This window comes from Pogoniulus pusillus, chromosome 9, assembly GCF_015220805.1.
Source record: "Pogoniulus pusillus isolate bPogPus1 chromosome 9, bPogPus1.pri, whole genome shotgun sequence".
Taxonomy (NCBI): Eukaryota; Metazoa; Chordata; class Aves; order Piciformes; family Lybiidae; genus Pogoniulus; species Pogoniulus pusillus.
The window spans coordinates 6,990,784-7,018,269 of NC_087272.1; the positions used below are offsets into that span (position 1 = coordinate 6,990,784).

The 27,486-nt window shown below is 41.0% G+C and overlaps 1 protein-coding gene and 1 long non-coding RNA gene across 2 annotated transcripts in view; one reads left to right on the forward strand and one right to left on the reverse strand.

The window, feature by feature from the left end:
- Positions 1 to 2,829: 2,829 nt before the first annotated feature.
- The window catches only part of TACR3 (tachykinin receptor 3), a 49,885-nt gene continuing 25,228 nt past the window's right edge, over positions 2,830 to 27,486 (reverse strand). The window contains exons 4-5 of the mRNA XM_064148425.1: positions 9,127 to 9,323; positions 2,830 to 4,940 (exon numbers count right to left, since the gene is read on the reverse strand). Coding sequence (XP_064004495.1) covers positions 4,625 to 4,940; positions 9,127 to 9,323 — 513 coding nt within the window. The 3' untranslated portion in view covers positions 2,830 to 4,624. The remainder of the gene's footprint in view (positions 4,941 to 9,126; positions 9,324 to 27,486) is intronic.
- LOC135177998 (uncharacterized) overlaps positions 25,791 to 27,486 on the forward strand; it is a 31,707-nt gene continuing 30,011 nt past the window's right edge. The window contains exon 1 of the long non-coding RNA XR_010303302.1: positions 25,791 to 25,857. This is a non-coding gene — a long non-coding RNA (uncharacterized LOC135177998). The remainder of the gene's footprint in view (positions 25,858 to 27,486) is intronic.

The window sequence follows — 27,486 nt, forward strand, 5'->3', positions numbered from 1 at the left end:
TTGTATCACCTAGTTAGAATTTCAACATTTAACCTGCTATTAATCACTCACTGAGAATCTCTTGTAGTAAGGACTCTCTCAACCTTGGTGAGTAATGCTGGGAGGTGTCCCTACTCAAAGGGAGATCCTGGCCCATGGCCCACTGTTTATGGAGTGAGATAACATACTTATGGCCATATTTACATGCCAACTACAGATGTGCCCAGGTGGCCAAGAGAGCCAGTGGCATCCTGGCCTGCATCAGGAATGGTGTGGTCAGCAGGAGCAGGGAGGTCATTCTGCCCCTCTACTCTGCACTGGTTAGACCACACCTTGAGTATTGTGTTCAGTTCTGGGCCCCCCAGTTTAAAAGGGACGTTGAGATGCTTGAGCGTGTCCAGAGAAGGGCGACGAGGCTGGTAAGAGGCCTTGAGCACAGCCCTACGAGGAGTGGCTGAAGGAGCTGGGATTGGTTAGGCTGGAGAAGAGGAGGCTCAGGGGTGACCTTATTGCTGTCTACAACTACCTGAGGGGTGGTTGTGGCCAGGAGGAGGTTGCTCTCTTCTCTCAGGTGGCCAGCACCAGAACGAGAGGACACAGCCTCAGGTTGCGCCAGGGGAGATTTAGGCTGGAGGTGAGGAGAAAGTTCTTCACTGAGAGAGTCATTGGACACTGGAATGGGCTGCCTGGGGAGGTGGTGGAGTCGCCGTCCCTGGAGCTGTTCAAGGCAGGATTGGATGTGGCACTTGGTGCCATGGTCTGGCCTTGAGCTCTGTGGTAAAGGGTTGGACTTGATGATCTGTGAGGTCTTTTCCAACCCTGATGATACTGTGTGATACTGTTAGTTTCTTTCAAATTTGTCTTGAGTTGGACATTGACCAGCATTGTAGTTTGTTAGGCACACCGTTCATGTTAGTCCTTGGCTATTGTGGTGTTATCTCTCTTCCCTAAATCTACTTTGAGCTGGGCATAGCTGTCCTGACAAGACATATCCATTACAACCGTCACTGGTAGTTATCACAGGAGCACAATTATGGGAAACAAAGGTCAGGCTGGGGAACAGGGAAGCACACCACTGCACTACCCCACCAAAATATAGTGAGGTTATCAGTGGATTACTTGTCCAGAAGGTCATATCCCAGAGTATGCTGTAAAGCAAAATTGTTTCACTAATTAAAGACACAAGTGTGAGGAAGCCATGATTTCTTCCTCACTGTTTGTCAACTGAGGATTATAACTGCTAAATGAGAAAGAAGTTTTATAGGTTTTTGATGCTATATCTTTATATGCAGTTTTTAAAGATTTATGCTCTGCTTTTAAAGCCAACAACTCTCACTAAAACCATATTATTCAAACTTGCAGTCATTTATTGATGTTTATCAACACTGATTTTGTAACAGCCTCAGAAAAGACAGTTTATTTAACAACTATGCATTTGCTGCATGTTCCTAGAAAGCATGAGCAGATAGAGGATGTTATAGCATGGGTTTGTGGTATATCACCATCAGGCTAACATGCTTAGGTACATTTTGGGGGGAGGCTGTGTATATCTTGAATCACAGGATATCAAGGGCTGAAGAGACCCAAGGAAATCGAGTCCAAACCCCTGTCAGAGCAGGACAATACTATCTAACACAGATCACAGAGGAAGACATCCAGACAGGCCTTGAAAGTCTGCAGAGAAGGAGACTCCACAACCTCTCTGGGGAGCCTGTTCCAGTGCTCTGTGACCTTTACAGTAAAGAAGTTCCTCCTTGTGTTGAGGTGGAACCTCCTGTGCTGCAACTTGCACCCGTTGCTCCTTGTCCTATCACAGGGACCAAGTGAGCAGAGCCTGTCTCCCCTCTCCTGACCAGCACTCAGATGTTTATAGATGTTGATTAAATCCCCTTCTCCAGACTCAAAAGCCCCGGGTCCCTCAGCCTCTCCTCATAAGCCATGCCCTCCTGTCCCCTAATCATCCTCGTAGCCCTCTGCTGGACCCTCTCCAGCTGATCTCTGTCCCTCTTCAACTGGGGAGCCCAAAACTGAATGCAGTACTCAAGATGGGCTCTCACTGAGGCAGAGTAGAGGGGGAGGAGAATTTCCCTTGATCTACTGGACACACTGCTCCTAATACACCCCAGAATCCCATTGGCCTTCTTGGCCACAAGGGCACATTGCTGTGCCATAGTTAACTTCTTATCCACGAGCACTTCCAGGTCCCTATCCACAGGACTGCTTTCCAGTAGATTGTCTCCCAGCCTGTACTGGTGAAGTTTACTATCCCTCCCCAGGTGCAGGACTCTGCACTTGTCCTTGTTGAACTTCATCTGGTTCCTCTGTGCCCAGCTCTCCAGTCTGTCCAGGTCTCTCTGGATGGCCACACAGCCTTCAGCTGTATCAGCCAAGCCTCTCAGCTTGGTGTCATCAGCAAACTTGCTGAGCAGACACTCTGTGCACTCATCAGTGTCATTGATGAAGATGTTGAACAGGACTGGCTCTTCCAACAACTCTTCCAAGAAGAGTTGTTAAATACCTGTGATGACCTAAAGATCTTTAAAGAGGTTATTTCAGGGGAATAGAATGGAAAACTATTTTCATAGGCATTACACAACAGTTGCTAGTTTAATTTTAAAGGAAAAGTAAGAGTACAGCTATGGCATGATAAAAAAATAGAGCTAGACTTTCAGAAATGCAGACCAAAAGGGGAGAGATTTTTGATTCAGTGGATTTAAGATCAGGCCTCAGATAGGGAAAGTGTGAGTCTGGGACTGTGATACATTTATATTAGAGTACAATATTCTGTGACCATGTTCTTCACTTATTCCACATGTGGAGAGCTTATATTAAATACCAGTTTTGATGATATTTCACCTTTTGTAAGGTTTTAATTGAGCAGAGTGATATAGCAATGCACTGAAATCACAGTACAGAGAGAACTTACACTTAGCAGAATACAGCAGCTGACTAGACAGAAGCAGCACAGTGCAAACGTGACTCTCATTGCTGGTCTCCCTTGCTCACTGTCACAATGCTGGGCATCCCCAGTTGCTGAGAACGAGTGTGGGCTAAAGCCAGCTCAAGCCTTTCTCTCTTCAGACTTTGTTAATTGATTTGCTTTGGTAATGTGTTGGGTTAAGCCAAGTATACACTCCACTGTGATGCACTGACTGAGGAAGAAATTCATGCTCTCTTGGTTAGGTTTTTATTAACTCTTTGAGAACAAATACAACCAATTGATGAAGAAAGTTGAAGGACTTGGGGCCTTTTAGCCTAGAGAAGACTGAAGGGGGTAGATCTTGTCAATGCTTATAAATACTAAAGGATGGGTGTCAGAAGTCTGGAGCCAGCCTTTTTTTCAGTGGTGTCCAGTGACACAATAGGTAACAGGCATGAACTTGAACATAGGAAATTCTGTCTTGAGGAGGAACTTTGTTACTTTGAGGGTGATGGAGCACTGTAACAGGCTGCTCAGAGAGCTTGTGGAATCTCTATGTCTGGCAGTCCGGTGAGTTTCAAATGACTCAATTCTGTGCAGCCTGCTCTAGGTGAACCTTCTCTGGCAGGGGTCCCTTCCAACCCCTATTGTTCTGTGATTCACACAGCTGATAACAGCTATTTATGTAAACCAAAGGCTGTCTTCTGGTTTCTTTTTTGTTTTCAGCTTTCTTTGCAACAGCGACCATCAGAGGATGTTGTCTGAGTTGGTTGGGAAATTCTGTAATAATGCCTAGCATGTTTTTAGATGAAGACAGGAGTATTTTTGCATGCATCCAGCTATAGGAAATTTGGGAAAATAGCTCAAATACCTTTTTTTTTTTTTCCCCCTGGTGAAGGTGTTTCATAGTGAAAAGAGAGAAAAGTTCATTGCCACATTACTATTTCCCTTATCTGTGAATCTCCAGTTTAAAGTCTTTCTAAAGTCAATCACAAAGCTTCTGTTAGGGTCACTGCAGGAAGATTTCTCCACTTCAGTAGAATTTAGATTAGTCTCTTAGATTTTCTCCTTTAACACAGAATAAAACAACAAACCAAGCAAAAGAAGACTTTTTGTATTTGAAAAATTGTTCTGTTGCAGACAGAGCTGAGCTTTATTCATGTGAGCTCCACTTTGTCTGTTTAGGGATACAGCTAAATAATAAACCAGTTGAATAGGTTTGGGGGCCGTTAGGTCTTTATGAAGTTGGAGGGGTTTTTGTTTCTTTCTTTTTAATCAGATCTTATGTAATTTTGTTGCTGCAGAATAAATACTCTCATAATAGAAACCATCATATGCCTCAGCTTCAATACATAAAGGAGCCTGCAAGATGTCAATAAGTGAAACATAAGTGCCACACATCAGGTACAGCTGAAACAATGTTTGTTTCTTTCTTGCCATTAGCTTATTTTACTTAACTCCTACAAACATACTGATACTGATACTGTGTGATACATTGCCTTGTAGAAGGTGCAGTTGTGCTTTTGAACTGATGCATGCATATGTCTTTAGGTTCCTCTTTCTTTCCAAAGCAGAAGAATAAGCAATTCCTGCAAGTCTCATGATACTTATACCTAGGGTTCATCAGTGGCATTAAGTTTGCTTGCCTTTGATATGAATATCTAGTCCCAAAGTAGATGAGCATTGTCCAGTGCTACCCTTTCAGCTGCTGTTGCCATGAAATGCTTAGGAATAATCATTTGCTGACGTGTGCAGTGAGCTGATGAGACTTGATGCTGTGGAGATACTCTTGGAATTCCTCTGTGAGCAGCCATTGAAACTTGTGTCTCTTGGAGGTGCTCTTTTCTTACGACTGGTGTGGATGTTGTCTCCATCATTAGCATCAAACACCATTGTCATGCTGGACTCCATTCTGGACACTGTGTATAGGCTGCTTTGCCGGGTGGGATGAAATCTGGCTGCCTTGAGCTCTAGCTCATCATAGCTGGACACCTCAATGAAGGGGCACCAGCGGAAAGCTCGCTTGAAGCCAGCTCGAAACCTAGGAGAAAAGGATAGGTTGTGAAAGCCTCTGCTTACAAGACCCAGCCACAAGTCTTCATCTGAGGAACATACGCTGTACTGGCAGAGCACTGACTTGGCTAATTATCTTGCCCCTGATAGTGTTTGTGGTCAGGTCAATGAGAGGTTACTTGATTGAAGTCTGAGTAAGGTAAAAAATATAGTGGTCAAAGCTCAGTTCCGTTTCTAATTTTCTGTGTACTTTCTCTGCTTTTTTAACACTTCTATTTCCCTGGTGCTTAATTTTTCTTCCTAAATAGACACTCTTTCATAGCTCTTTCTTCACAGAAATTGTTTCAATGTGACCTGTGATGAAATCTGCACCTGTGTTCTTCATTGTCTCTCAGAAAGAAGATATGTAGCTGTGGCCGTTTGAGCTGATCCTCTAGCTCAGACGTAGGGGAGAGATGAACATTCCAGGGATAGGCCACATAAATGGCAACAATAGATAAATTAATATAATTTCATTGGAGCATCAAGAACTTAATGTCTAGAAGCACAGTTTGTTCTCCCCCTTCACGCACTGGCTTCTGCTGCTGCAGTTTCGCCTATCTTCCCCGGCTGCTGTTTTGGCTACTGCTGCTTCTGCTGCTTCGCCGCCGCTTGACCCCCTCCCCATCTCCCTTAAGGTTATTGTATTGTTGTTTTTTTTTTCCTTCCTTCCTTCTCTAGTTATTATTTCTCTATACATTGTTATACTTATATTATAAGAAAATACAATTTCATCCTTCCCTGACTTTCAAAAAGTAGGGGGGTTTGTGTTGTGAATTTTCTTCCTGGGGGAGGGATCAGCCCAAACCCGGGACAGTAGCCTTCTTTTCTCCAAAATACCTTCCCAGCTTCCAGATTCCAAAATCCCTTCTGTGTTTCCTTACCGGAGTTGCTTCTATGGGAATGATGCAACGACTGACAGTTGTTAGTTGTTTGTACAAATGATTTGCCAAATATTTTATAATAATTAAAGAAAACCCCAAAATCTGTAAAACTGCACATGAGCAATGCACTAATGGCAGTTTTGAGGCTTTAGTCCTAGTGCTTGCAACAGTCATAAAATGTGTTTGGCTTTTTAAAATAATTATTTTTATTTCAATTTGAGAGGCAAAGATTTACTCCAAAGACTGTTGCTACTTTTTGTCTGTTTGCATTTTTAGAATAGAAGTTAAATATATCAGAAAAAAAAGGGGTTTTGTGTACACTAATGGAAAGAACATCTTGACAGAAGACTTAGCTGATTTTCTCCCATGTCTTAGAATCATAGAATCAACCAGGTTGGAAGAGACCTCCAAGATCAGCCAGCCCAACCTAGCACCCAGCCCTAGCCAGTCAACCAGACCATGGCACTAAGTGCCTCAGCCAGGCTTTGCATGAACACCTCCAGGGATGGTGACTCCACCACTTCCCTGGGCAGCCCATTCCAATGCCAATCACTCTCTCTGCCAACAACTTCCTCCTAACATCCAGCCTATGCTTTCCCCAGCACAACTTGAGACTGTGTCCCCTTGTTCTATTGCTGATTGCCTGGGAGAAGAGGCCACCCCCCACCTGGCTACGACCTCCCTTCAGGTAGTTGTAGACAGCACTGAGGTCCCCCCTGAGCCTCCTCTTCTCTAGGCCCCCAGCTCCCTCAGCCTCTCCTCACAGGGTTTGTGTTCCAGGCTGCTCACCAGCTTTGTTGCCCTTCTCTGGACACGTTCCAGCACCTCAACATCTCTCTTGAATTGAGGAGCCCAGAACTGGACACAGCACTCAAGGTGTGGCCTGACCAGTGCTGAGTACAGGGGCAGAATAACCTCCCTCATCCTACTGGCCACACTGTTCCTGATGCAGGCCAGGATGCCATTGGCTCTCTTGGTCACCTGGGCACACTGCTGGCTCATCTTCAGCTACTATCTATCAGTACCCCCAGGTCCCTTTACTTTTGGCTGCACTCCAGCCACTCAGACTTTATCCACAGCCTGCCCCACATTCACCAGGCAGGTAACCTGATCATAAAAGGAGATCACGTTGGTGAGACAGGACCTACCCTTCCTAAACCCATGCTCTGGATTGCTTGTTTCAGCAATCAGCTGTGCTGTTTATTGTGTCTGTTAGATCTTTTTTTTTTGGAGAAATAGTTCAGCTCTGACAGTGATAACTACAGATAAAAAATTAGATCAAGCTTTTAGTGGAAGTTGGCTGATCTCACAGAAATAACTTTTCTTTTCTCCTCCTTAGTTTTTAAAGTTTGCCACAGAGCTGTCTTATGGTGATGAAGAAGGATACAGCTTTGCTATTCAGCATTCCTCTGTTTAGATTCAGTCCACATTACAAAAAGATAATGAAAGAACCTCTGATAGAAATAGTGAAGGAAGATGTAAACCTTAAGTATTTTAAAACTGTATTATTTTTTGTCTCACTTTCTACTCTTTTTCTCACTGAGGACATGACTTTTCTTCATCTTGAAATACAACCATCTTTATCTAGAAAGCCTGATTAGCTGGCAAGATGATATTGGGAATAAGTATTTTAACTCCATCTTGTACCAAATCCAGCAAAGTTAACAATACTGCATGGATATGATAGGCTGTATTTTCCTACTGTATGAGAAGTAAGAAGGCATTCTGGCTTCTTAATTTCAATATGGAACTTAATTAGAAGAAAACTTTCATCACTGTTGCATTCTTGCATTAAATTCTGAACAAGATGATCTTTAGTATGTCTCAAAATCATGACTTTTTTTGGTTGTTAATGTGTATTCTCTAATCCAGACATCTGATTTTGTAGTGTATGGATGCCACCACAGCCACATTAGAGATTAATTTTTTATAAGCAATGTCTACCATAAAAAGTTTTTGAAGGAAAGGGCAATGCTTGAGAAATTTTGTGATAGTAATTGAGAAAATGTGAGACCCTTTTCTTCCTCCCCTTTGGTTTTGCAAATAGCTTTTGTCAGCCAGTGAAGTCTGGTTTGTGTTGAAATTCATGGGGAATTTACCATTTGAGGTAGCATTTCATTCCAGCACATTAAAACATTATCTCTTCTTTAAACAGTTGTAAATGTTCAAAAGCAGCAGAAGGTAGTATGAAACTAGGCATTACCTTGACATTTAAAAAGACTATGAATATTAAGCACCACAAGCTAGCCTCATCAAGGAGGCAGACTCAAGTGTTTTTACACCAATAAATCTCAGCAGGATTTGATCACTTCATTAGACTCCTTTAGGCAGGTATTGCATGACCTGTAGTGGGGACTTATAAATATTTAACAGATGTGGTATAAAGCTTGTCAGCAATTAAACTTGGCGCTGGCTGCTCATTCAAAAGATGATGCTTGTTCAAATAATATTTAAGACCATTAATTCAATACTAATTCATAGTATTTGTGAACTAATTTGTGGCTCACAGTGCTCTCTGTCCCACAATACCAGAAGAAATACTGAAAAATAGGATGGCTAGGTTGAAGTTTGTTCAGCTCTTTGTCCTACAAGTTCAATCTGCAATCCAATGATTTGAAACTGCCAAATGTCTGGAAAATGTCAACAAGTGCAGTGCCTCTGAAATCCAAAGTATAATGCTTTGCTATAAATTAGTGTTGTAACTTAGTACTGAGGAGTACTCAGTACTAATAGATATAAATATCTATTTTTTTAGCCTGTCACAGTCCTTAGAGCAGAAATCTAATGGAGAGGTATAAAATACACAGTGAGTCACATTTTATATTGTGTCCTCCCAGCATTGCAAACCAAATTTGTGGCTACAATTGGTGAAGGTACAGACTGCACTGTGTACTGTTGACAACTGTCTTCACTTCTTCATGTTAATGTCTGTAAGACAGAAGAAAAACACTAAACTGCTATAGATCTTAGATTTTGTATATGGAAATGTTAAGGATTGGGTTTGGAATACTGAATTTTGATTTGGAATTTTAGTAGACTGAAATATTGATAGGTTGAACTGGATGATCTTGGAGGTCTCTTCCAACCTGGTTGATTCTATGATTCTATGATTTACTGAAAGTGCTCATTTGGTTTACTGAGATGTGGTTCGAGCAGAAACCTAAAGGAGAGTGTTGTGTTGTTTTCTTTCCCATTAACTGAGGACTATTGAAGTGAAAATTCTTTGTCTTTTAACCCATTTGTAAGCTCTTTCATGTTGTGCATACCAATCGTTTAAGAACCATCCCTTACCTTTTATTAAGACAGCAGTAGATAATGGGATTGTACATTGTAGAGCTCATGGCAAGCCCAAAGCTGGCCAAATAGATTTGCTGGATGTATTTCCACCGATTTAGTTGCTGATAAATCCCAGTAACTATGAAGTAAATGTGGTAGGGCAGCCAGCAGATGGCAAATGTCAGCACAACCACGATCATCATTTTTACCACCTGAAAGAAGGAGTCAATGATGTAACTGTATAACATTTCAGCATTCATTAATGTTTTTCTTGCATTTCATTAGTTTAGTCAAAGCCAAGATGAATAATATGCTTTTGTGCCACTTTCCTTTAAATCTGACAGTCTGACTTACCTAAATGTCTATTTATTTTGTTGTTGTTGTTTGACCTGTTTGTGTGTTTTGTTTGTTTTTTGTGGTGGTGGGTTTTTGGTTTTGTGTTCTCCCTTGACTAGAGATCCTCCTTTCCCTAAGGAAAACAACAAGAAAATGTTCTCTAACTATATTTGTACTGATTCTTCCAAGTAATATATTTGCTTACTTATATTTGACTATCTAAAGGATAGGGTTTTTTTCTGTACACATAGCCACAAAATCCACGGGGTAGATTTTTTGCCTTTTTTGACCCTGGTGTCTTTTTCTGTTGTGGTCTGCAAGTATCTTCCTTGTCCCAAAGTTTTTGCTATGATTTGAGTCAACACCAGGTTGTAGGAAATGAGCAACAGCAGTATTCTGTTTAACTGTGGAGGCTAACAGTTATTTTGGCTGGTGACTGTTATTTGTTGTTTTCTTTATGCATCGTAGCATATGTTAGCTACTGTAGTGTCCATCAAACAGAAATGAAGTGAAACTCTTTTCTGTGCTTGAAACACAAGAAGAAAAGTTGTGAGCCACATCTAAGTTTCTACTCCTGTCTTTCCCTCTTCAGTTATGTCAAATATTAGCTCAGCTACCATTTTCAACAAAGTATGTCACACATTTGAAGAATAGATTTTCATTTTGTAGGTAAAAGGAAACCAGACATGATGGATCTGTGCTGGGAAGTCCCTTGTTTGTTTGTACAGTGATGTGCTAGTTTGAAGCTAGCTAGAATGTTTTGGTGAGAAGAATTAGGTTACAGGCTGTCAAAAGGAAACAGTGGTGATGTCTACTTCACTCAAAGGCTCACTGAGATGTATAAGAACAGGAACAAAAACATAGATAAGGCAGTTGCTGTCTGGGCTTTGGCCTGAACTTCTCTCTTTCTCTAACCTAACCTGCCATCTGTGTGACTCATCCACCTGCTTCTTAACCCCCGTGGCCAACCCTCAAAACTGCCTTAAACATAAGGCAAGATCTGTGGTAAGGTAGAGGAGTGGGAGGAAGGTGGAAGGGTGGTTGGGAGCCCCTCCTGGGGACTCAGGTTTCTGGGAGGGCTGTTGTGTTTCTGTATTACTTTTTCACTTGTAGATTTCTGTCTATAATTGTATGTATTGTAAATATCTGCTTGTATATTGTGCTAAGCTGTAAATATAAAGCTTCATTCAATTTCCAGAGCTGCTGAGTCTAGTCTGGGTGATTTTCCAAGCTAGGGGAGGGCAGGGAACACCCAAACCATCACAAGTGAATACTGAGGAATATTAGGGATGATTATCAACAGTTCCTTTCCTGTCTTTGTTCAGGCTGCAGTTACCTATTAGTCTCTAGTTTTGCCAGTAGGGGAAAAAAAATAATCAGCACAGAAATTTCCCATACTTACATGTTTTAGGTTGGTAATTTAATAGAATTTCTGCTAATGTAATTAAATAATGTTACATATAAACATTGTGGTGCCAGCTTTAACTCTTATCACATCTTCCTGTGAGAAACAGAAAGCAATTTTGCATTTACTACGTGGCACCAGTTTACAAGTTCTCCTGCTGGCTTTGACTGTACTGTAGAAGGTTTTGTTTATGAGAATAGTTATTATTACTGATACATATACTTAAAGAAACAAAAGATATGTCTGTCCACACACATACAACAATGTTGTGAACGTTTGGTTGTTCTAAAGAGCTTTTCATCAGTTAAACTGTGAATCATTGCAGCAGGAGGATCAGCATGATGCTAAGGGAAGGCAACACACCAGAGTATCGCTTTCGCCTTGGGTGAGCATGCACCTGCATCTAGGCAGGTATAGATGCATATGGGACTGTATGCAAGATGTTGTTTGGAGGAAGGAATTTACTGTGTATGAAGAGACATTTCTGGACTAAATCATAGAGGAAATGAAGCCATAAAAATGTTGTCAAATGACAGCCTGTCATTAAATGGTGTGTCTTTTCTACTCTGTTATTTCGCTGGGGATTTACACTAATGCCTGGCACAGATTGCACAGGTAGAAGACCTGACACTGTAGTTTTAGCACAATAGTTAACCTCTCTGTCCATTGATTTATGGGTGCACTCTTCTTGTTGCTGTGTTTGTGTAGCTGCCAGGAATGATAAGGATTACTTCAACACTGCTCAGTATTTCTGTAATTTCAGAACACTTGAGAGTCTAATTACTTGCCTTGATATTTAATTAGGGAATATTGCAGTACCAGCTGTGCATGTGAAATTATCCCTAGAATTATTTGTTATTGAAATATGATAGGTACTACATGGAAGGACTTTTACATCTGAGTTTTCAAAGTGGTAATGAGGCAAAACCATATTTATAATGAACATTTCATCTGTGCAGTGCTTGAGCTCTGAACCAGTAGATATTTCCATCAATAGTGTAGTTCAGTCTGCTTGAATACTTTGTTACTTACACCCCAGACCTGCTAGAAATCACATTAACAGTGCAGCTTGGCCTACTAAATTGTGTTAACAACATATTCAAAAGGAAGGTGTCCTTTCTTCCAAACTCCAATTTCTTGTTGGCCAGTTTTCTGTGTTACAATGAAGGACAAGACCAGCAGTGCCTCAACAACAACAACCTTAAAGGTCTCCTAAACTTAATAAACGTCCACTGCTTCACTGCTGCACTCCAATATTAACTCCAAATGGTTTAAACTCTAGTTTAAACCAAATATGGTATTTCAGGTTTTCTTTGGGAAAAGAGAAAGCCCCAAATAATGATCCAAATAAAGTCCTCAGCTAAAAAGTTTTTGTCAGTTTCTTTCAATTTGAAATAAAAACTGCCAAATCACTCCCAGAATACCCTACAAGCTTAATGTTTCAAAAAAGGTGAAATCAGCATAGAATTGTCTTGCTGCTCTTTTTTTTTCTTTGGTCTGGGTATCCATGATTAAATATTAAGTCTTTGTCATCCTGAAAGTAGAAATTTCTGAAGCAAGTAATTAAACAGACAACAAGCAAAATGTGATTTTAGATGGAAATTAGTGTTTGATTTGTGAAGCAATAAGTCACTGGAATGGCAGAGTGAAGCATGCTATGTTCTTCCTCATTCAGGTTTGCAGCTGTTTTTCATAAATAACAAAAATCACATAAACATTCAATGTATCATTTGGCTCTTAGATAAGTCTGTATCAGGCATAGTTGCACTGAAGTCGATAGTGATATGCTGATACATCTCAGTTTAGGGAGAGGCATTGAATGGGCTTTCCTTAGGAATGTGTAAAGTGCTTTTCTGGAACAAAATAAGTGCTGATCTTACCAGGAAAAAGGGATGTTTGAGAGAAGTCAAGGTTAAATTGCCATTTGTTTGAGTACTTACATCATACAATGCACTTATCCACATATTACTTGAGGAGAAGAGAAGTGAAATGTTGCAAATTTTTTGTGGCACAAAATTGTTCAAAACCCTGGACAGTTACGTTTGGATTTGAGATCAGCCACAGAATTTAGGAGAGGAATCCAAAAGCACTCTTCTGTCTTCATTTCGTCAACTAAGAATATGCAACTGCTTACAGAAACAGAGAAAAAGAAGAATAGGAGAAAGCTCTAAAGAGGGGATATTATCCCCAGTTTTCTTTACTGTTTCAGAGACAGGCATACACTGTGCAAGGCCATACCTGACAGTTTATGGCTGCAGTTCTTGGTCTTTCCAATGTTAAGTTTCATTTCTTGATGATTTTGGTAGCGATGAACAGAAACTGCCTTCAGCATCTTTAAACTAGGGACACCTTGATTTTACTTAGTATAAATCCTGATGAGTAAGTGCCAATAAACTGTGAAGCTCAATCAGGGCACAAGGGAAATAAATGAAATGAGCCAAGTATGAGTTTGCTGCAAAAGCCTGATTGTCTTTTCCCAGGGCACTGTGATACTTCACTGAAAGAAAACTCCAACTACACTTTGAAGGTTCAACTGCAGAGTATAAAAGAGCTTCAGTGGTGGTCTGGCTGGTTTTGGTGGTTGTTGTTGTTGTTTGAGTATTTAGACTCATGACCCTGACAATACAAAGTTGTTTCATTTGTTTTCCTTTCAATATGCTTGTCTGTTGGTTTCTTTTTTTTTAAGATATTACCATTTTTCAATTCCTTTCTTCTCTGTTCTGTGCTGCATAGAATGCATTAATAAGGAGTTTGCTCTGATGCATTAGCAAGAATTTCTAAAGCAAGCAAACCATAACATTACTGAACTCAGCTGTGCTTAGTCTCTATCTCTGTTACTGCCACCATCTCACCATGGAGCTTTCCAACATGTGTGATTGCATTGGACATCATTAATCTGTGTCCTGGTGGCACCATTCTCCCCTGGTGTTTAGTTCAATCTCTCTGTGCATTGTGGGCAGCATTGCTGGAGGAAAGTGTTTGGTTTCTAGGTTGTTTATTTTTCCTCCCTCTGCTCCAGGACTTTTGTTAAAATGAGTTGTATGGAATCTCTTAGTTGTGCAACCTGTAGACAAGTCTGGAGGCTAGATTTGGAATATGATTTTAAAACTCCATGTATTTTGTATTCTGATTTTCAGTGTGTTCTGCTGATATCTTTGTACTTCTGCCTATGTCCAAGACAAACTGTGTTTATAAATGAGGTATGTGCTTTGTAGTCTTGCTTGCTCCTTTTAAATCCTTCCTCTCTTAGAAGCATTCTTTCATTAAGGAATGATATTTAAGGAGAAAAAAAACCAAAACATTTAAAATCAGACAACTTTATTGGAGTTGGAGACTTCAGGTTTGCTTTTCTGATGAAACATTTGAAGGAGTAAAAGTGAAAAGGAGATAACAGATTGTGCTATATTTGGAAAGAGCAGCAAATGCATTTGTCTTTTCCCTCCTTTTCTTCTTTTGCATGAAAAATTGCTAGAAAAAGGTGTCTGATTTAAATGTAGCATTGAGAACAGCTCTTGAAAATTAGTTGCACTTTTCTGTGCAACTTTCAGTTGCTACTGGGGGGGGCTTCAGCAAGGCATTGATTTGCCATCAATACCTAGGACTTAGCCCGTGGAATAATTTCCTTTTCAATCAGCTCTGCAGCCTTTCTGAGTCATCTTTGTTATTACTGCTTCTGCAAGGTCAGAAATTTAGCTTCTGATTTCATTTGCACCAATACCACACACTATCATCTCACGAGTTTCAGAAGTTTTACTCCTAGGTGTTCTGCAGGTGTTAATGAGAAACAGAGGAAGTACTTTAAGAACACTTTCAGTGTAAGAATGTCGTTATTTGCTCACTCATGGTTATTATCTGTCCATGAATGCAACTTAAACACAGTTCATAGATAACCTCTGAGAGTCTTAGTGTTTTTCTCTCTCTGCTTTGTGCTTTCTTGGGCGAAGTAAAATGCCAAACTAATACTGCACAAAGCATTTCTCCCAGCATGTTAGGGTGCAAGCAGTAAAACCACATCCTGATCATTGGGACGTCTATGGCATTTGTGCACTAAGCACCAGAGAGAAGGGAACATCGTTATGTCTTTCAGTTTGCAGCACGTGTAGGGTTCAAGGCTACTACTGGTATTAGTGTAGAAATAGGGCTGACTCCTGAGATACCAAGTACTGTGCATTTGGTTAAGAATTCAGCAAGGGGATTTTCTGTGCTCTTTTTACTCATAGAAAGGGTAGATTCTTGATAGCTGAAGAAGGGGCACGATCAGAGAGCTTGGAAGCTTTTCTGTTAGGTAAGGTGCTTTTCAATTCCCGTGCTTGACAAATAATTTTGTCCTTCTTACTTATACTTTCAATCCATTTTATCTTAAAATCAAATAACTACTTTTCATTTCAGTTACTGCACTCAGAATTCACAATCACTTTGTTATTTAAGATGTAAAGTAAAAAAAAAAGATACTCTATTCCAGAATGAAGTAGTTTTGAAACAGATTGCAGTCTTACAGATGTTAAAATGGGAGGTGTCTGTCCCCAGTCCAGTCAAAGCAGTTCTGTAATTGTTCATGAATGACCTTTGGCACTGCCATTTTAAAATGACACTTTTCTAGAGTTGCATGGAGTGCATCTTTAACAGTAACTTTAAGACAGTCTCAACGTGTCAAGAAATATCTGTTCCACTGAAGACTTTTTTCCTCTAGAAGACATAGTTTAGCAAGCATCTCCTTGGGTAAAGGAAGGAAGAGTTGTCATAGGCCTTATGCTACTTTATCTAAAAGATGTCTCTCAATTCCTCACAAGAGATTGTTAGATATTAGATAATATGCTGTTTGAACTAAAACAAGTTTTGTTCTGTATCCTGGATGCAAAGTAAAGATAGATGGCTTTGTGTTACTGCCTTGATCTTCAGCTAGGAGTGGCAAAAGATGTTTATGATCTTCAGAAAATGATTCCATGTGGCTGTCATGGGGTTGTGTGATGGTTTGGGTGTTCCCTGCCTCCCCACACTTTGGAAATCACCCAGACTAGACTCAGCCAGCTCTGGAAATATGAATGAAGCTTATATTTACAGCTGGCACAATATACAAGCAGACATCTACAGTATATACAGTTATAGACAGAAATATGCAAGGTAAAAGGTAATACAGAAACACAGCAGCCCTCCCAGAAACCTGAGTCCCCAGGAGGGGCTCTCAATCACCCATTCACCTTACCCCCTATCCCTCTCAACCTTGCCACAGTCCCAAGGAAGAATGGAGGCTCAGCCAAGAGCTTAGGAGGCAAAGTGAGTTAGCCCAAAACGGAGGGTGAGGTTAGAGAGATGCAGCTCAGCCAGCAGCCCCAGTGAGAGTGATGCTGAGTGTCTTATCTAATGTTTTTATTTCTTGTTCCTATACATCTCAGCAAGCCTGTGAGCAAAGTAGACAACACCACTGTTTTCTTTTCACAGCCTGTAATCTAGTTCTTCTCACCAAAACATTCTAGCCTACTTCAAAGTAGCACAGGTTGGCATTACTGGGTATTGTTACCCACCTGCGATCTCGTTCTGAAAGAAAAGTGGAAAAGCTTCTGGTGCTTTTGTAGTTAGGATTCACACCATCACTTACTTTACAATAGTTTGCTTCCTGACCTGAAGCACGCTTTCAGGTCTTCCTGACCTAGGGCACGTTTGCAAGCAGATTTGTTGTGCAGAAAGAAGATACTTGTATCCTTTGTTTTCCTGGTAGGAGTACTTTGTTCTTAAGTCCGCTTTCTGCCACGATTCTGAAAATGTTCTGGGACCTTTAATCTCTTCTAGAACATTGTCATGTTTTAAGACTTATGTGACCTCTCCTTGCAAGATTTCAGATTGGCTCATGTGGGTTTTTTTTCCTCTTGTAAACTAGACTCTATATTGAACAGTGCAATAATCACAACTATGCTGAATTATGCAAAAGAATCACTTCCTGTGGTTTGCATTATGTGGGCTCCTATCAATGGAAACTGCCCTGTTGAACCTAAAACCTGAGTGGCTGGAAAGCAGCCAAGAGGAAAGGGATCTGGGGGTACTGATAGATAGTAGGCTGAACATGAGGCAGCAGTGTGCCCAGATGGCCAAGAGAGCCAATGGCATCCTGGCCTGGATCAGGAACCGTGTGGCCAGTAGGACAAGGGAGGTTATTCTGCCCCTGTACTCAGCACTGGTCAGGCCACACCTTGAGTCCTGTGTCCAGTTCTGGGCTCCTCAATTCAAGAGAGATGTTGAGGTGCTGGAACGTGTCCAGAGAAGGGCAACAAGGCTGGTGAGCAGCCTGGAACACAAACCCTATGGGGAGAGACTGAGGGAGCTGGGGTTGTTTAGCCTGGAGAAGAGGAGGCTCAGGGGGGACCTCATTGCTGTCTACAACTACCTGAAGGGAGGTTGTAGCCAGGTGGGAGTTGGTCTCTTCTCCCAGGTAACCAGCAACAGAATAAGGGGACACAGTCTCAAGTTGTGCTTGGGGAAGTCTAGGCTGGATGTTAGGAGGAAGTTGTTGCCAGAGGGAGTGATTGGCATTGGAATGGGCTGCCCAGGGAGGTGGTGGAGTCACTGTCCCTGGAGGTCTTCAAGAAAAGCCTGGATGAGGCACTTAGTGCCATGGTCTGGTTGACTGGCTAGGGCTGGGTGCTAGATTGGACTGGCTGATCTTGGAGGTCTCTTCCAACCTGGTTAATTCTATGATAAAACAAGATGGGTACCTTTCGTTATCTTCAAAAGAGGAGCTTAGGCTCTTATTTCATGTGGAATGCCTACAGTCATTTTGATGTTTTTATTTCCTGCTTATTCACCTCAGGAGTTAAGTGATTTGTGCAATTAGAAACCATTTTAGTGTTTATCATACTTCTGTCTAATTTTAGCACAAGAAGATGCTGGGAGAGAATGGGAATTGTTTAATACATAGTTTGGAAAAACTCTTCTAATTTCCCTTGATAGGAATGGAATTGTGTTGCCTGAAGATGTGAGTCATTCCTGGATTGTACTTGTTTGAAACACGTGGCCAACTTATCTTCAGAAAAACCCCACAGTTTAAACTATTATTCTGTTCCCATCATAATAATCAAGCAGTTGCAGAGGTGGTAACATCTTTCTTTGCCAAGGTTGAAGCAAAGCATTTACTAAAATAATAATAATAATGTTCCCCAGTCTACTTTAATTTAAAGCAAGTTGAAAGGAAACTGCCAATGTCAGTGATGCCTGAGGTTTATATTTTGCATTGGAGGCACTTTTTTTGTTATTTCACAAGTGACTCTATTAAGGCTATGAATTTATATTTACATGAATTTATTATTTATTAGAAGTAGACTTGCAACTCACAGATGGAACATTTTGGAAAGTCTTGGTCAGTAAAATGGTGATTTATGCCCTGATCAATTATTCTTGCTCAAATGTATTAAGAGTGTCATTGTCCTGACAGCATCTCCTGTTTCTGCCTTTTGTACAGATGGTTTAGTGTTACTTCAAGTATTGAAGGATCCACACTGCCTGGCCATAATGGTCAACACATTGATTGTTTCTGCAATGATTTGGTACTCCTATGGTAGAAGGTTTAAACTGACCCATACCAGAGTGGCTGAAACTGTTTCCTAGGAAACTGTCTCCAAAGCCAGTAGAGATCAAAGAAACTCTTTCTATCCAACCCAGAAAATGAGTGATGACATAAAGGTGCTTTGAATAGGCTGTTTACAATGTTGCAGTACAGAAATTTCTAAAGCATGAAACACTTGAGTTAAAGGATTTAATTTATTAGGTGAAGCTATCAACAGACATAATACAGACACCCCTCTGTGTGTAGGTGATACATCTGCTTCTAAAAAGCAAATTTGGAATATTGTTAAGTTCTCTGCTGTTCAACCCCTGCCACCATTTGAGATATCTCTGGGCTGTTTCAACTGCTTTCCTCTATAAGCTTATGCTGTAGCAGGAGTTTAGTGAGGTGTCTTCTGCTAAGTCTTAAGGAATTAGTCCTACAGCCTTCTGTTTTAACTCAGGAAAAGGTGTACTGAAATTATGGCTTGTTTTAACATGAATAATGGCATGTGATGAATGTAAAAGTCTCTAAGTGCAGTACTGGAACTGCAGTTCTGCTCTGCTGAAATGTGCAGCTCAGCAATGACTGAGCTGTGTCAAGTTTCATAGTATCATAGTATCATCAGGGTTGGAAGAGACCTCACAGATCATCGAGTCCAACCCTTTAGCACAGAGCTCAAGGCCAGACCATGGCACCAAGTGCCATGTCCAATCCTGCCTTGAACGCCTCCAGGGACGGCGACTCCACCACCTCCCCGGGCAGCCCATTCCAGTGTCCAATGACTCTCTCAGTGAAGAACTTGCTCCTCACCTCCAGCCTAAATTTCCCCTGGCGCAGCCTGAGGCTGTGTCCTCTTGTTCTGGTGCTGGCCACCTGAGAGAAGAGAGCAACCTCCTCCTGGCCACAACCACCCCTCAGGTAGTTGTAGACAGCAATAAGGTCTCCCCTGAGCCTCCTCTTCTCCAGGCTAACCAATCCCAGCTCCCTCAGCCTCTCCTCGTAGGGCTGTGCTCAAGGCCTCTCCCCAGCCTCCTCGCCCTTCTCTGGACACGCTCAGGCATCTCAATGTCCCTTTTAAACTGGGGAGCCCAGAACTGAACACAATACTCAAGGTGTGGTCTAACCAGTGCAGAGTACAGGGGCAGAATGACCTCCCTGCTCCTGCTGACCACACCATTCCTGATGCAGGCCAGGATGCCACTGGCTCTCTTGGCCACCTGGGCACACTGCTGGCTCATGTTCAGGTGGGTATCAATCAGTACCCCCAGATCCCTCTCTGTCTGGCTGCTCTCCAGCCACTCCGACCCTAGCCTGTATCTCTCCATGGGGTTGTTGTAGCCAAAGTGCAGCACCCTGGTCTTTTCACCACACAGGTTCTGGGCACTGTTCCAGAAAGCTCAACAGACTCAAAACTTAGTCTAAATTAATTTGTTCATGACGTCCTTACAGAAAGCAAATGAGGAAGGGGCTTCTGAGCTTTTCAAGGTTTGTTTCTATGTGTGCTAGTTTGAAGCAGGCTAGAATGTTTTGGTGAGAAGAACCAGATTACAGGCTGTGCAAGGAAAACAGTGGTGATGTCTACTTCACTCATAGGCTTGCTGCGATGCATAAAAACGTAAGTCAAAACATAGATGACACACTCAGCATCACTCTCGCTGGGGCTGCTGGCAGAGCTGCATCTCTCTAACCTCACCCTCCATTTTGGGCTAACCCACTTTGCTTCCTAACCCTCTGGCCAAACCTCCATTCTTCCTTGGGACTGGGGTAAGGTTGAGAGGGGTAGGGGGAAGGTAAAGGTGTGGTTGAGAGCCCCTCCTGGGGACTCAGGTTTCTGGGAGGGGAGTTGTGTTTCTGTATTACCTTTTTACCTTGCATATTTCTGTATATATACTGTAAATATCTGCTTGTATATTGTGCTAACTGTAAATACAAGCTTCATTCATATTTCCAGAGCTGGCTGAGTCTAGTCTGGGTGATTTCTAACGTGGGGGGGAACACACCCAAACCATCTCACTGTTAGTGAAAGAATTTTCTCATAACTTAACCTACTTTGTCCCGAGCGTGGGATGTTAAGGATATCTGACTGGAGGATCATGTATACCTCATCAACTTGAAGAGAATTACACAGAGGGAATGAAAAAAGCAAAAGTCATCTTTCTGAGGGGAAAAAAAAAATACCTGGAACAAATCAACTCCATAGCTTTAAACATGAGGATCATAATCTCGATGGTTAAAATTGAGATTTTGAAAAAGAGACAGATTTGATTTTAATTTATTTTTCTGGTAGGTGTCTTGGTTTCAGTATTAGGGAATCTGAATAGTTTGGTTCAGCAATGCATTTAAAAATGGTGCAGTAAATGCTGCAGTAGCACTGGAGTGGTTTGTCAAAATTTTGGTCTATTTAATCCAGTAATAGTTTTTTTGGGTTTTTTTTTGTTGTTAGAAAGTATTTAATACTAACCTCCTTCCAAAGCAGGATGTACTCTGTGTCAAGTCAGGCTCATTTCATGTGTTTACTGAGGAGTTTAGTACAGAAAAGTAATAACATTGCAAGTAAATTTGGTGAAAGCCTCTTTTTGTGCAGCTGTGCTGCTGCAGAAGCACAGCAGAGGAAGAAATTGGATGTTGAAGAACCACAGAAGCAGAAATGCCACTTCAATGTGCTGATCATATACTTAATGTGGTACCTGTAGTGATTGTGTCTCTTAAGTGGGGTCATGGCAGTGATAGATATCACAGAGCAGGCAGAAACTGCTGGATTGGTACTGTGCTAGTTCAGGGGGGGTGTTTTATTCTGCTCTTTCATAGGTAGGATCATATTTGGGAAAAAAAGTGAAGTTTGCAGAATTAAGGACTAATAAAATTCTCTGCTGTGGGTTGTGGAATGAACTGTTGTGAACAAATGAGGAGGAGATAGATGTACTGATTCATTACGGCACAACCAGGTAATCAGTTTAGTGAAAGCAATAAAAAGAGACATTAGAATGTGCCAGATGAGGCATTTTCAGTGGAGATAGGAAAGTGTTACTACTGCTGTGCAGAACCAAGGTGAGACATCATTGTTGGTTTTGGTCACTTGTGTCATGCAGATATTGTTATAGGAAAGAAGACCAGAAGCATCTTTTACATTTATGTACTGAATCTAAATAAAGGCTGAGAAAGGATATGTCTATAAAAACATCTATAGGGGTGACACCAATGAAGGATAATAAGTAATTAATTAAGCTAGCAGAAAATGATGGCATAAATAAAACTGTCCATAAATAAACTGGAACCTGGAAGTCAAGCAATGGTGAGATTTCTAGAACACTTTGTTAGATATAGCAATCCAGAAGGCAAAATGGTTTTCAGATGGACATATAAGATTAGATCAGAGGAATTCTGTTAGGGTTGTCTGTGATGGCAGGTCTTGGGCCCAGGGACTGGTTCCTGTCCTGTTTTCATTTAGCATTTTAATATTGAAGGAGACAAACTGAGTGGAAAAACTCTGGACACAGTTCAACACATCCTCCAGTGTCTGGCAAACAGGGGATAATTTTACATCTGAATGAGCTTTTTAAAGCTTCTGATAATTCCTTCTTTCTATGTTGTTTTTTTCTTTAAGCAAGAAATGTGACAATATCACACAACTCCAGGTGAAAATTATATTTGAAACTTGCTGTGTCCCACTGAAACAAAAATACTCACATGGATTTCATTTCTAGAGCAGTTTCATAAAGTCTAAGCTATATGACTGTATGAGTCTAACCTCAGAGGAGACTCAGTTCAAAGCATGAAAACACATCATCAGACTAGCTTTGCAATAAGGAAAACAAAGGTTTAGAGCTAAGCACTTCAGAAACTTTTAGTTCAATTGTTTGTATATTGGATGGGCACAACAAGCTGACACTTTGGGTGATGTTTTGTCACAACTTCAGCTGCTTGAAGAGTAGGTCAGTGGACATTTCCACCTGAGTGCTGGAATCATTAAAAAGCATATCTGGGGTTTTTTTGGCTGTTGACTAACAACAGAGAGCAAAATGTACAGAACTGGTGCTAGTTGTGGTAAGCTGTCCTTCAACCTGATACTACTTAGTCTTTTTGGGTTTTCTTTAATGGGCTTCTGCATGTTGCTTCTCTTCTAGCATAATCCTATAATTTTTTTCTTCATTTAGTTTTTGTTTACAATCCCTACCAAGTCAAAGACCAGACCTATTTACAGAAGATTATTGAGAGACCAAAAAATTACACAGGCATCTATTTTTGGCAGGAGCTATATATTATTCATAACAAATTGAATTTCTGCGCCTCATTACTCCACGAGGCAGTGGGTAAATTGTTTCACTTTTCACTCTCAGGAATGTCAAACCAACCAAATGGAAGGGGGACCAAATGTGCCCCTTTGTACATGCCTGTGTGCACATTGCTGGAGTGAGCCTCTTGTCAGTATGTGAGCAAAGTGCTCCTACATCACCAGGGTAGTCATTTTTGTCCATGAGCACAAATTAATCTACAAAGTGGAAACCTGCTCCATGAATAACTAAGTAGTGGGAAAAGCACAATGGCAAATTGTTTCTTCCACAGTCTGTTGTTGGTAAATTTGGATGAGTTGTACACTGAAAAAGCCTTTCTTATGTATCTCTGTGCTTCAGGATCTGTTACTCCTTAGAATCATAGAATCAACCAGGTTGGAAGAGACCTCCAAGATCATCCAGTCCAACCTAGCACCCAGCCCTAGCCAGTCAACTAGACCATGGCACTAAGTGCCTCATCCAGACTTTTCTTGAACACCTCCAGGAATGGTGACTCCACCACCTCCCTGGGCAGCCCATTCCAATGCCAATCACTCTCTCTGGCAAGAACTTCTTCCTAACATCCAGCCTAGACTTCCCTCAGCACAACTTGAGACTGTGTCCCCTTGTTCTGTTGCTGGTTGCCTGGCAGAAGAGATCAACTCCCACCTGGCTACACTGCCCCTTCAGGTAGCTCTAGACAGCAGTGAGATCACCCTTATGCCTCCTCTTCTCCAGGCTGCACACCTCAAGCTCCAGAATACATTCCTGAAGAAGTGAATATTTAGACATACATGGAGCTTGATAGATCATTACCTGAACAAAGGCTAAAAAAATCTCTGGTTATTTCTATCTGACTTTCAAAAAGTATTTTAAGTGATGACTCAGTATAGACTAGGGTGTCAGTTGTGAAGATTGGGCTATCCATTGAAGCCTGCAGTACAAAGCTATACAGAGTGGTTGATTGGGATGTTTTTAATGGAATTTAGGATAACCAAATTCTACTGACTTTCTGTTACAGTGAGCTGTTTGGTTCCTTTATGCCATTTCGGAAATGGAATGTGACATGTGAACTATTGATGACTGGAATGCTGATCCTCATGCTGGGAATAACTAGGGGATGGAATGATTAAACAACTGGGAAGATATTGAACTTACCATGTCTTTATAGTCCCCTGGGGTAGCAATTATTTTCTGTCCTTGAAAAAGTATGAACGAATGTCTAGAATAAAAGTGGAGCTTCAGGGTGGTGTTGGCAGGAAATAGGAAGTCACATGCAAGACTCTTGGACTCAGAGTGTCAAAACATTTTGTTTCTTAAGGCTGGATGCAAAGTTCACGGGAGGTTTTAAGAATGGGGCAGTATCTAACCAGTCTCTGTCGAGACTTAGTGGTTGCTTGTTAACAATAAGGATCTTTGATTTCATAATACCTGATCTTAGTTTGTGTAAAGTAGTATAAAATGCATGTAAACATGATTTCCTGTCATATACCATTCTGATATATGACAGGTGGTAAAGAGGGGTGCATCCTTTTGTCATCCTTTCAGTCTCTTTATAAATTTATTCTCTGTTAATTTGCAGAATCCCTCTCTGAAAAGATCCTAACACCTAGGAGAGAGTCTTAGAAGTTCTTTACCAACTTTTCAGTTACCTTCTCAGTGTACTCTCTTTGTGACCTGCTTTAAGCTGTTCTCCTGTTAGTTCTTGTATTTCAGGGTTTATTGGCTTCTTCAGTCACTTTATCTATGACCTTGATCATCTCATTCCTTGGCCTCCTCCTCTCCAAACTTGAATCTACTCATAAGAGGAGTCCAAACCACTTGAATCTCCTATTAAGACCTTCTGTCATTTAAGTTACCTTTCCTTGGACTTTCTCTAAACCCACAAAAGGGGAAAACTTAAAAAGAGAACCAGAGAAAGAAGTTCATGAGTGGCTACTTATGAATTGTTCAGGCAGTAGTTCCTAAGTACTATTTGTTCAGATCTAAGGGCAAATATTTCATGTAGGTGTTTCAAAAAAAATGTTGACAATTATTGAGATCCCTTTTTGTAATATTTACTTGTAGCCATTTAAATTTCATCTGGATGTGTCTGCTTAGCCAGCACAGGTTTTTCACAGTCTTTTTGAGGGATGTTTGAATTTACATGTAACCACTCTGAAACTGACTTTGAAATGTGTGTCCTGCCTTCTTGCTTGATTTGGCTTCTCACCATGTATAGTATTTCAAATTCATATTAAAAAGTGATTCTTGTGACATCATTATTCCTACAGTCCTACCTTGTTTTGAGTATCATTTGCTTTTCAGAAGGAAGCCTTCAGTTGTCTCCTGCTTAATTTTCCCCTTCCCTGTGGTGCATATACTGTATTAACTAATTAAATAGAAGCATTTGACTATAAATGGATAGGTGATGGATACTTTTGATGTCAATGCTGTGAGTCATTAGCTCTGCTAGTTTGAAGCTTAGCTAGAATGTTTTGGTGAGAAGAACTAGATTACAGGCTGTGAAAGGAAAACAGTGGTGATGTCTACTTCCCTCATAGGCCTGCTGAGTTGTATAGGAACAAGAAATAAAAACATAGATAATCACTTTCACTTGGGCTGCTGCTGGGGAAGTGGCTAAAATGCATCTTACTCTCTAACCTCACCCTCCATTTTGGACTAATCCACTTTGCTTCCTAATCCCTTGGCCGAACCTCCATTCTTCCTTGGGACTGGGATAAGGTTGACAGGGGTAGGGGGAAGGTGGAGGGGCAGTTGAGAGCCCCTCCTGGGGACTCAGGTTTCTGGTAGGGGAGTTGTGTTTCTCTATTACCTTTTTACCTTGTATATTTCTGTCTATAACTGTATATACTGTAAATATCTGCTTGTATATTGTGCTAACTGTAAATACAAGCTTCATTCATCTTTCCAGAGCCAGCTGAGCCTAGTCTGGGTGATTTCCAAAGTGGGGGGGGGCGTGAAACACCCAAACCATCACATTAGCAAACGTGGTGCTTTTTCCTGGTGTTAAATGCAAATTTGCATAACTTTTTTTATATTGAAAAAATATGACTTGTAATTAATCTTCCTTGCAGTTAAGAAGTTGAGATGATACACCCAGCAGTGTTAAGAGAAAGAATGCAAGCAAAAGCAAAAGGATCATGAAAACTGCTGAAAAAGATGCATGGTGATGTATTAACATAAAGTTAATAGAGGTAAGGGGAACTATAAAGGAAAGATTAAAAAGTGAAAGTATTTTCTGGTCTTCTATATGCTTCCTACTGGGAGAAGAAGGCAATGGTATCTCATGTTGAGAGAAATGGGTATTTTCAGAAGAATCATAGAATCTACCAGGCTGGAAGAGACCTCCAAGATCATCCAGTCAAACCTATCCCCCAGCCCTATCCAGTCAACTAGACCATGGCACTAAGACAGTTGGATCAGAACTGCATTTGTTGACACAGACAAGTAGCTGATGATTTTACTTACAGCAGTCCATTATTCCCTCCTAGAGGTTAAATAAAATGGCAAGAGGCTTTGGAACAGATTAGACAGAAAAAGCAATGTGTGGAGACAACATCTGAGAGCAAGGCTTCGAAGTATACGTATGGAATACAAAGAAGCCTTTGTCTTAGTAAAGCTGATAGTGAGCCACCTATATAAATTTCAGTTATGTATAAATGTATTGAAACTATAATTCCATCTTGTGAAAATGGGAACTGTAGGACACTAAGAGATATTCAGCTGAACATTAGCAGTCTCATGCCAGGAGATTTAAGAACAGGTCATGGCTGTGAAGTCCCCACATGTAGTGAATGTTTCAAAAGACTGATGTCAGACAATGTTAATTGGGTCAGTGCCTGAGACAGTTATCCATGGAGAAAAAAGAAGAGGGGAAAAAAGTGGTGCTAGTAGTCTCATACAGTCCTGAATTTCTAACAATTTCAAGTCTTTGACCCTTAAAGCCTGAGTTTGCATTGCCCAGCCTACAGTGCATTCTGTGAAGTTCTTTGAATCCTTTGCTATAGAACACAATCACAGAATGTGTTGGGTTGAAAGGGACTTTTAAAGGTCATCTAGTCCAACTCCCCTGCAGTGGTGAGCAGGGACATTTCTCATTGCTACTGCTTTCAGGAGGATTCAGGATGTGTTGCAGTCACAGATATGAAGGGATGAGACTGTCAAAATGCTAACAACTTTCTCAAGCTTCAAATCTCTTACTGAAAAGTTGTTTCTTTTAAAGGTCTTACATGAACTGTTCACTATCTTCTTAACAGTAAATACCATTTCAGACAAACCTAGTCAAACATCCTTTTCACTTTATTAGTGCAAATTTGAGATATGGAGGTCTGCTACTTTATCTTTCTCCTTCACTATAAGTGCACAGAGTTTCCATGTGTGCACATATCTTTGTGCTAAACAGCAAAAACCCCAGATGATTTCTTTGTTTGAATACAGGAAGAGCAACAGCTCTGTTATCAGAAGAGGCTGAGTGATGGCTTTATTTGAATTCTAGTCTATTATTTCATCTCCATGAATGACTAATTATGATTCATCTTTCCAAATACCAGTTATTTCATAAATCCTGCCAGAGAGCACAGCAGTGGAACTGAAGAGCTGCCATGGAGCTCTGCCAATGAAGTCACTGATGCAGTTACAATATATCTCTGTGTAATTTAATCTGCTTGTTGCACGTGTGGAAGGCACACATTCCACTAGTCTCACATTTAAAATCCTCTTATTAAGGCTGCTACTCTTTTTCTCTTGCTCTGAACATGAGTCAGCAGTGTGCCCAGGTGGCCAAGAGAGCCAGTGGCATCCTGGCCTGCATCAGGAATGGTGTG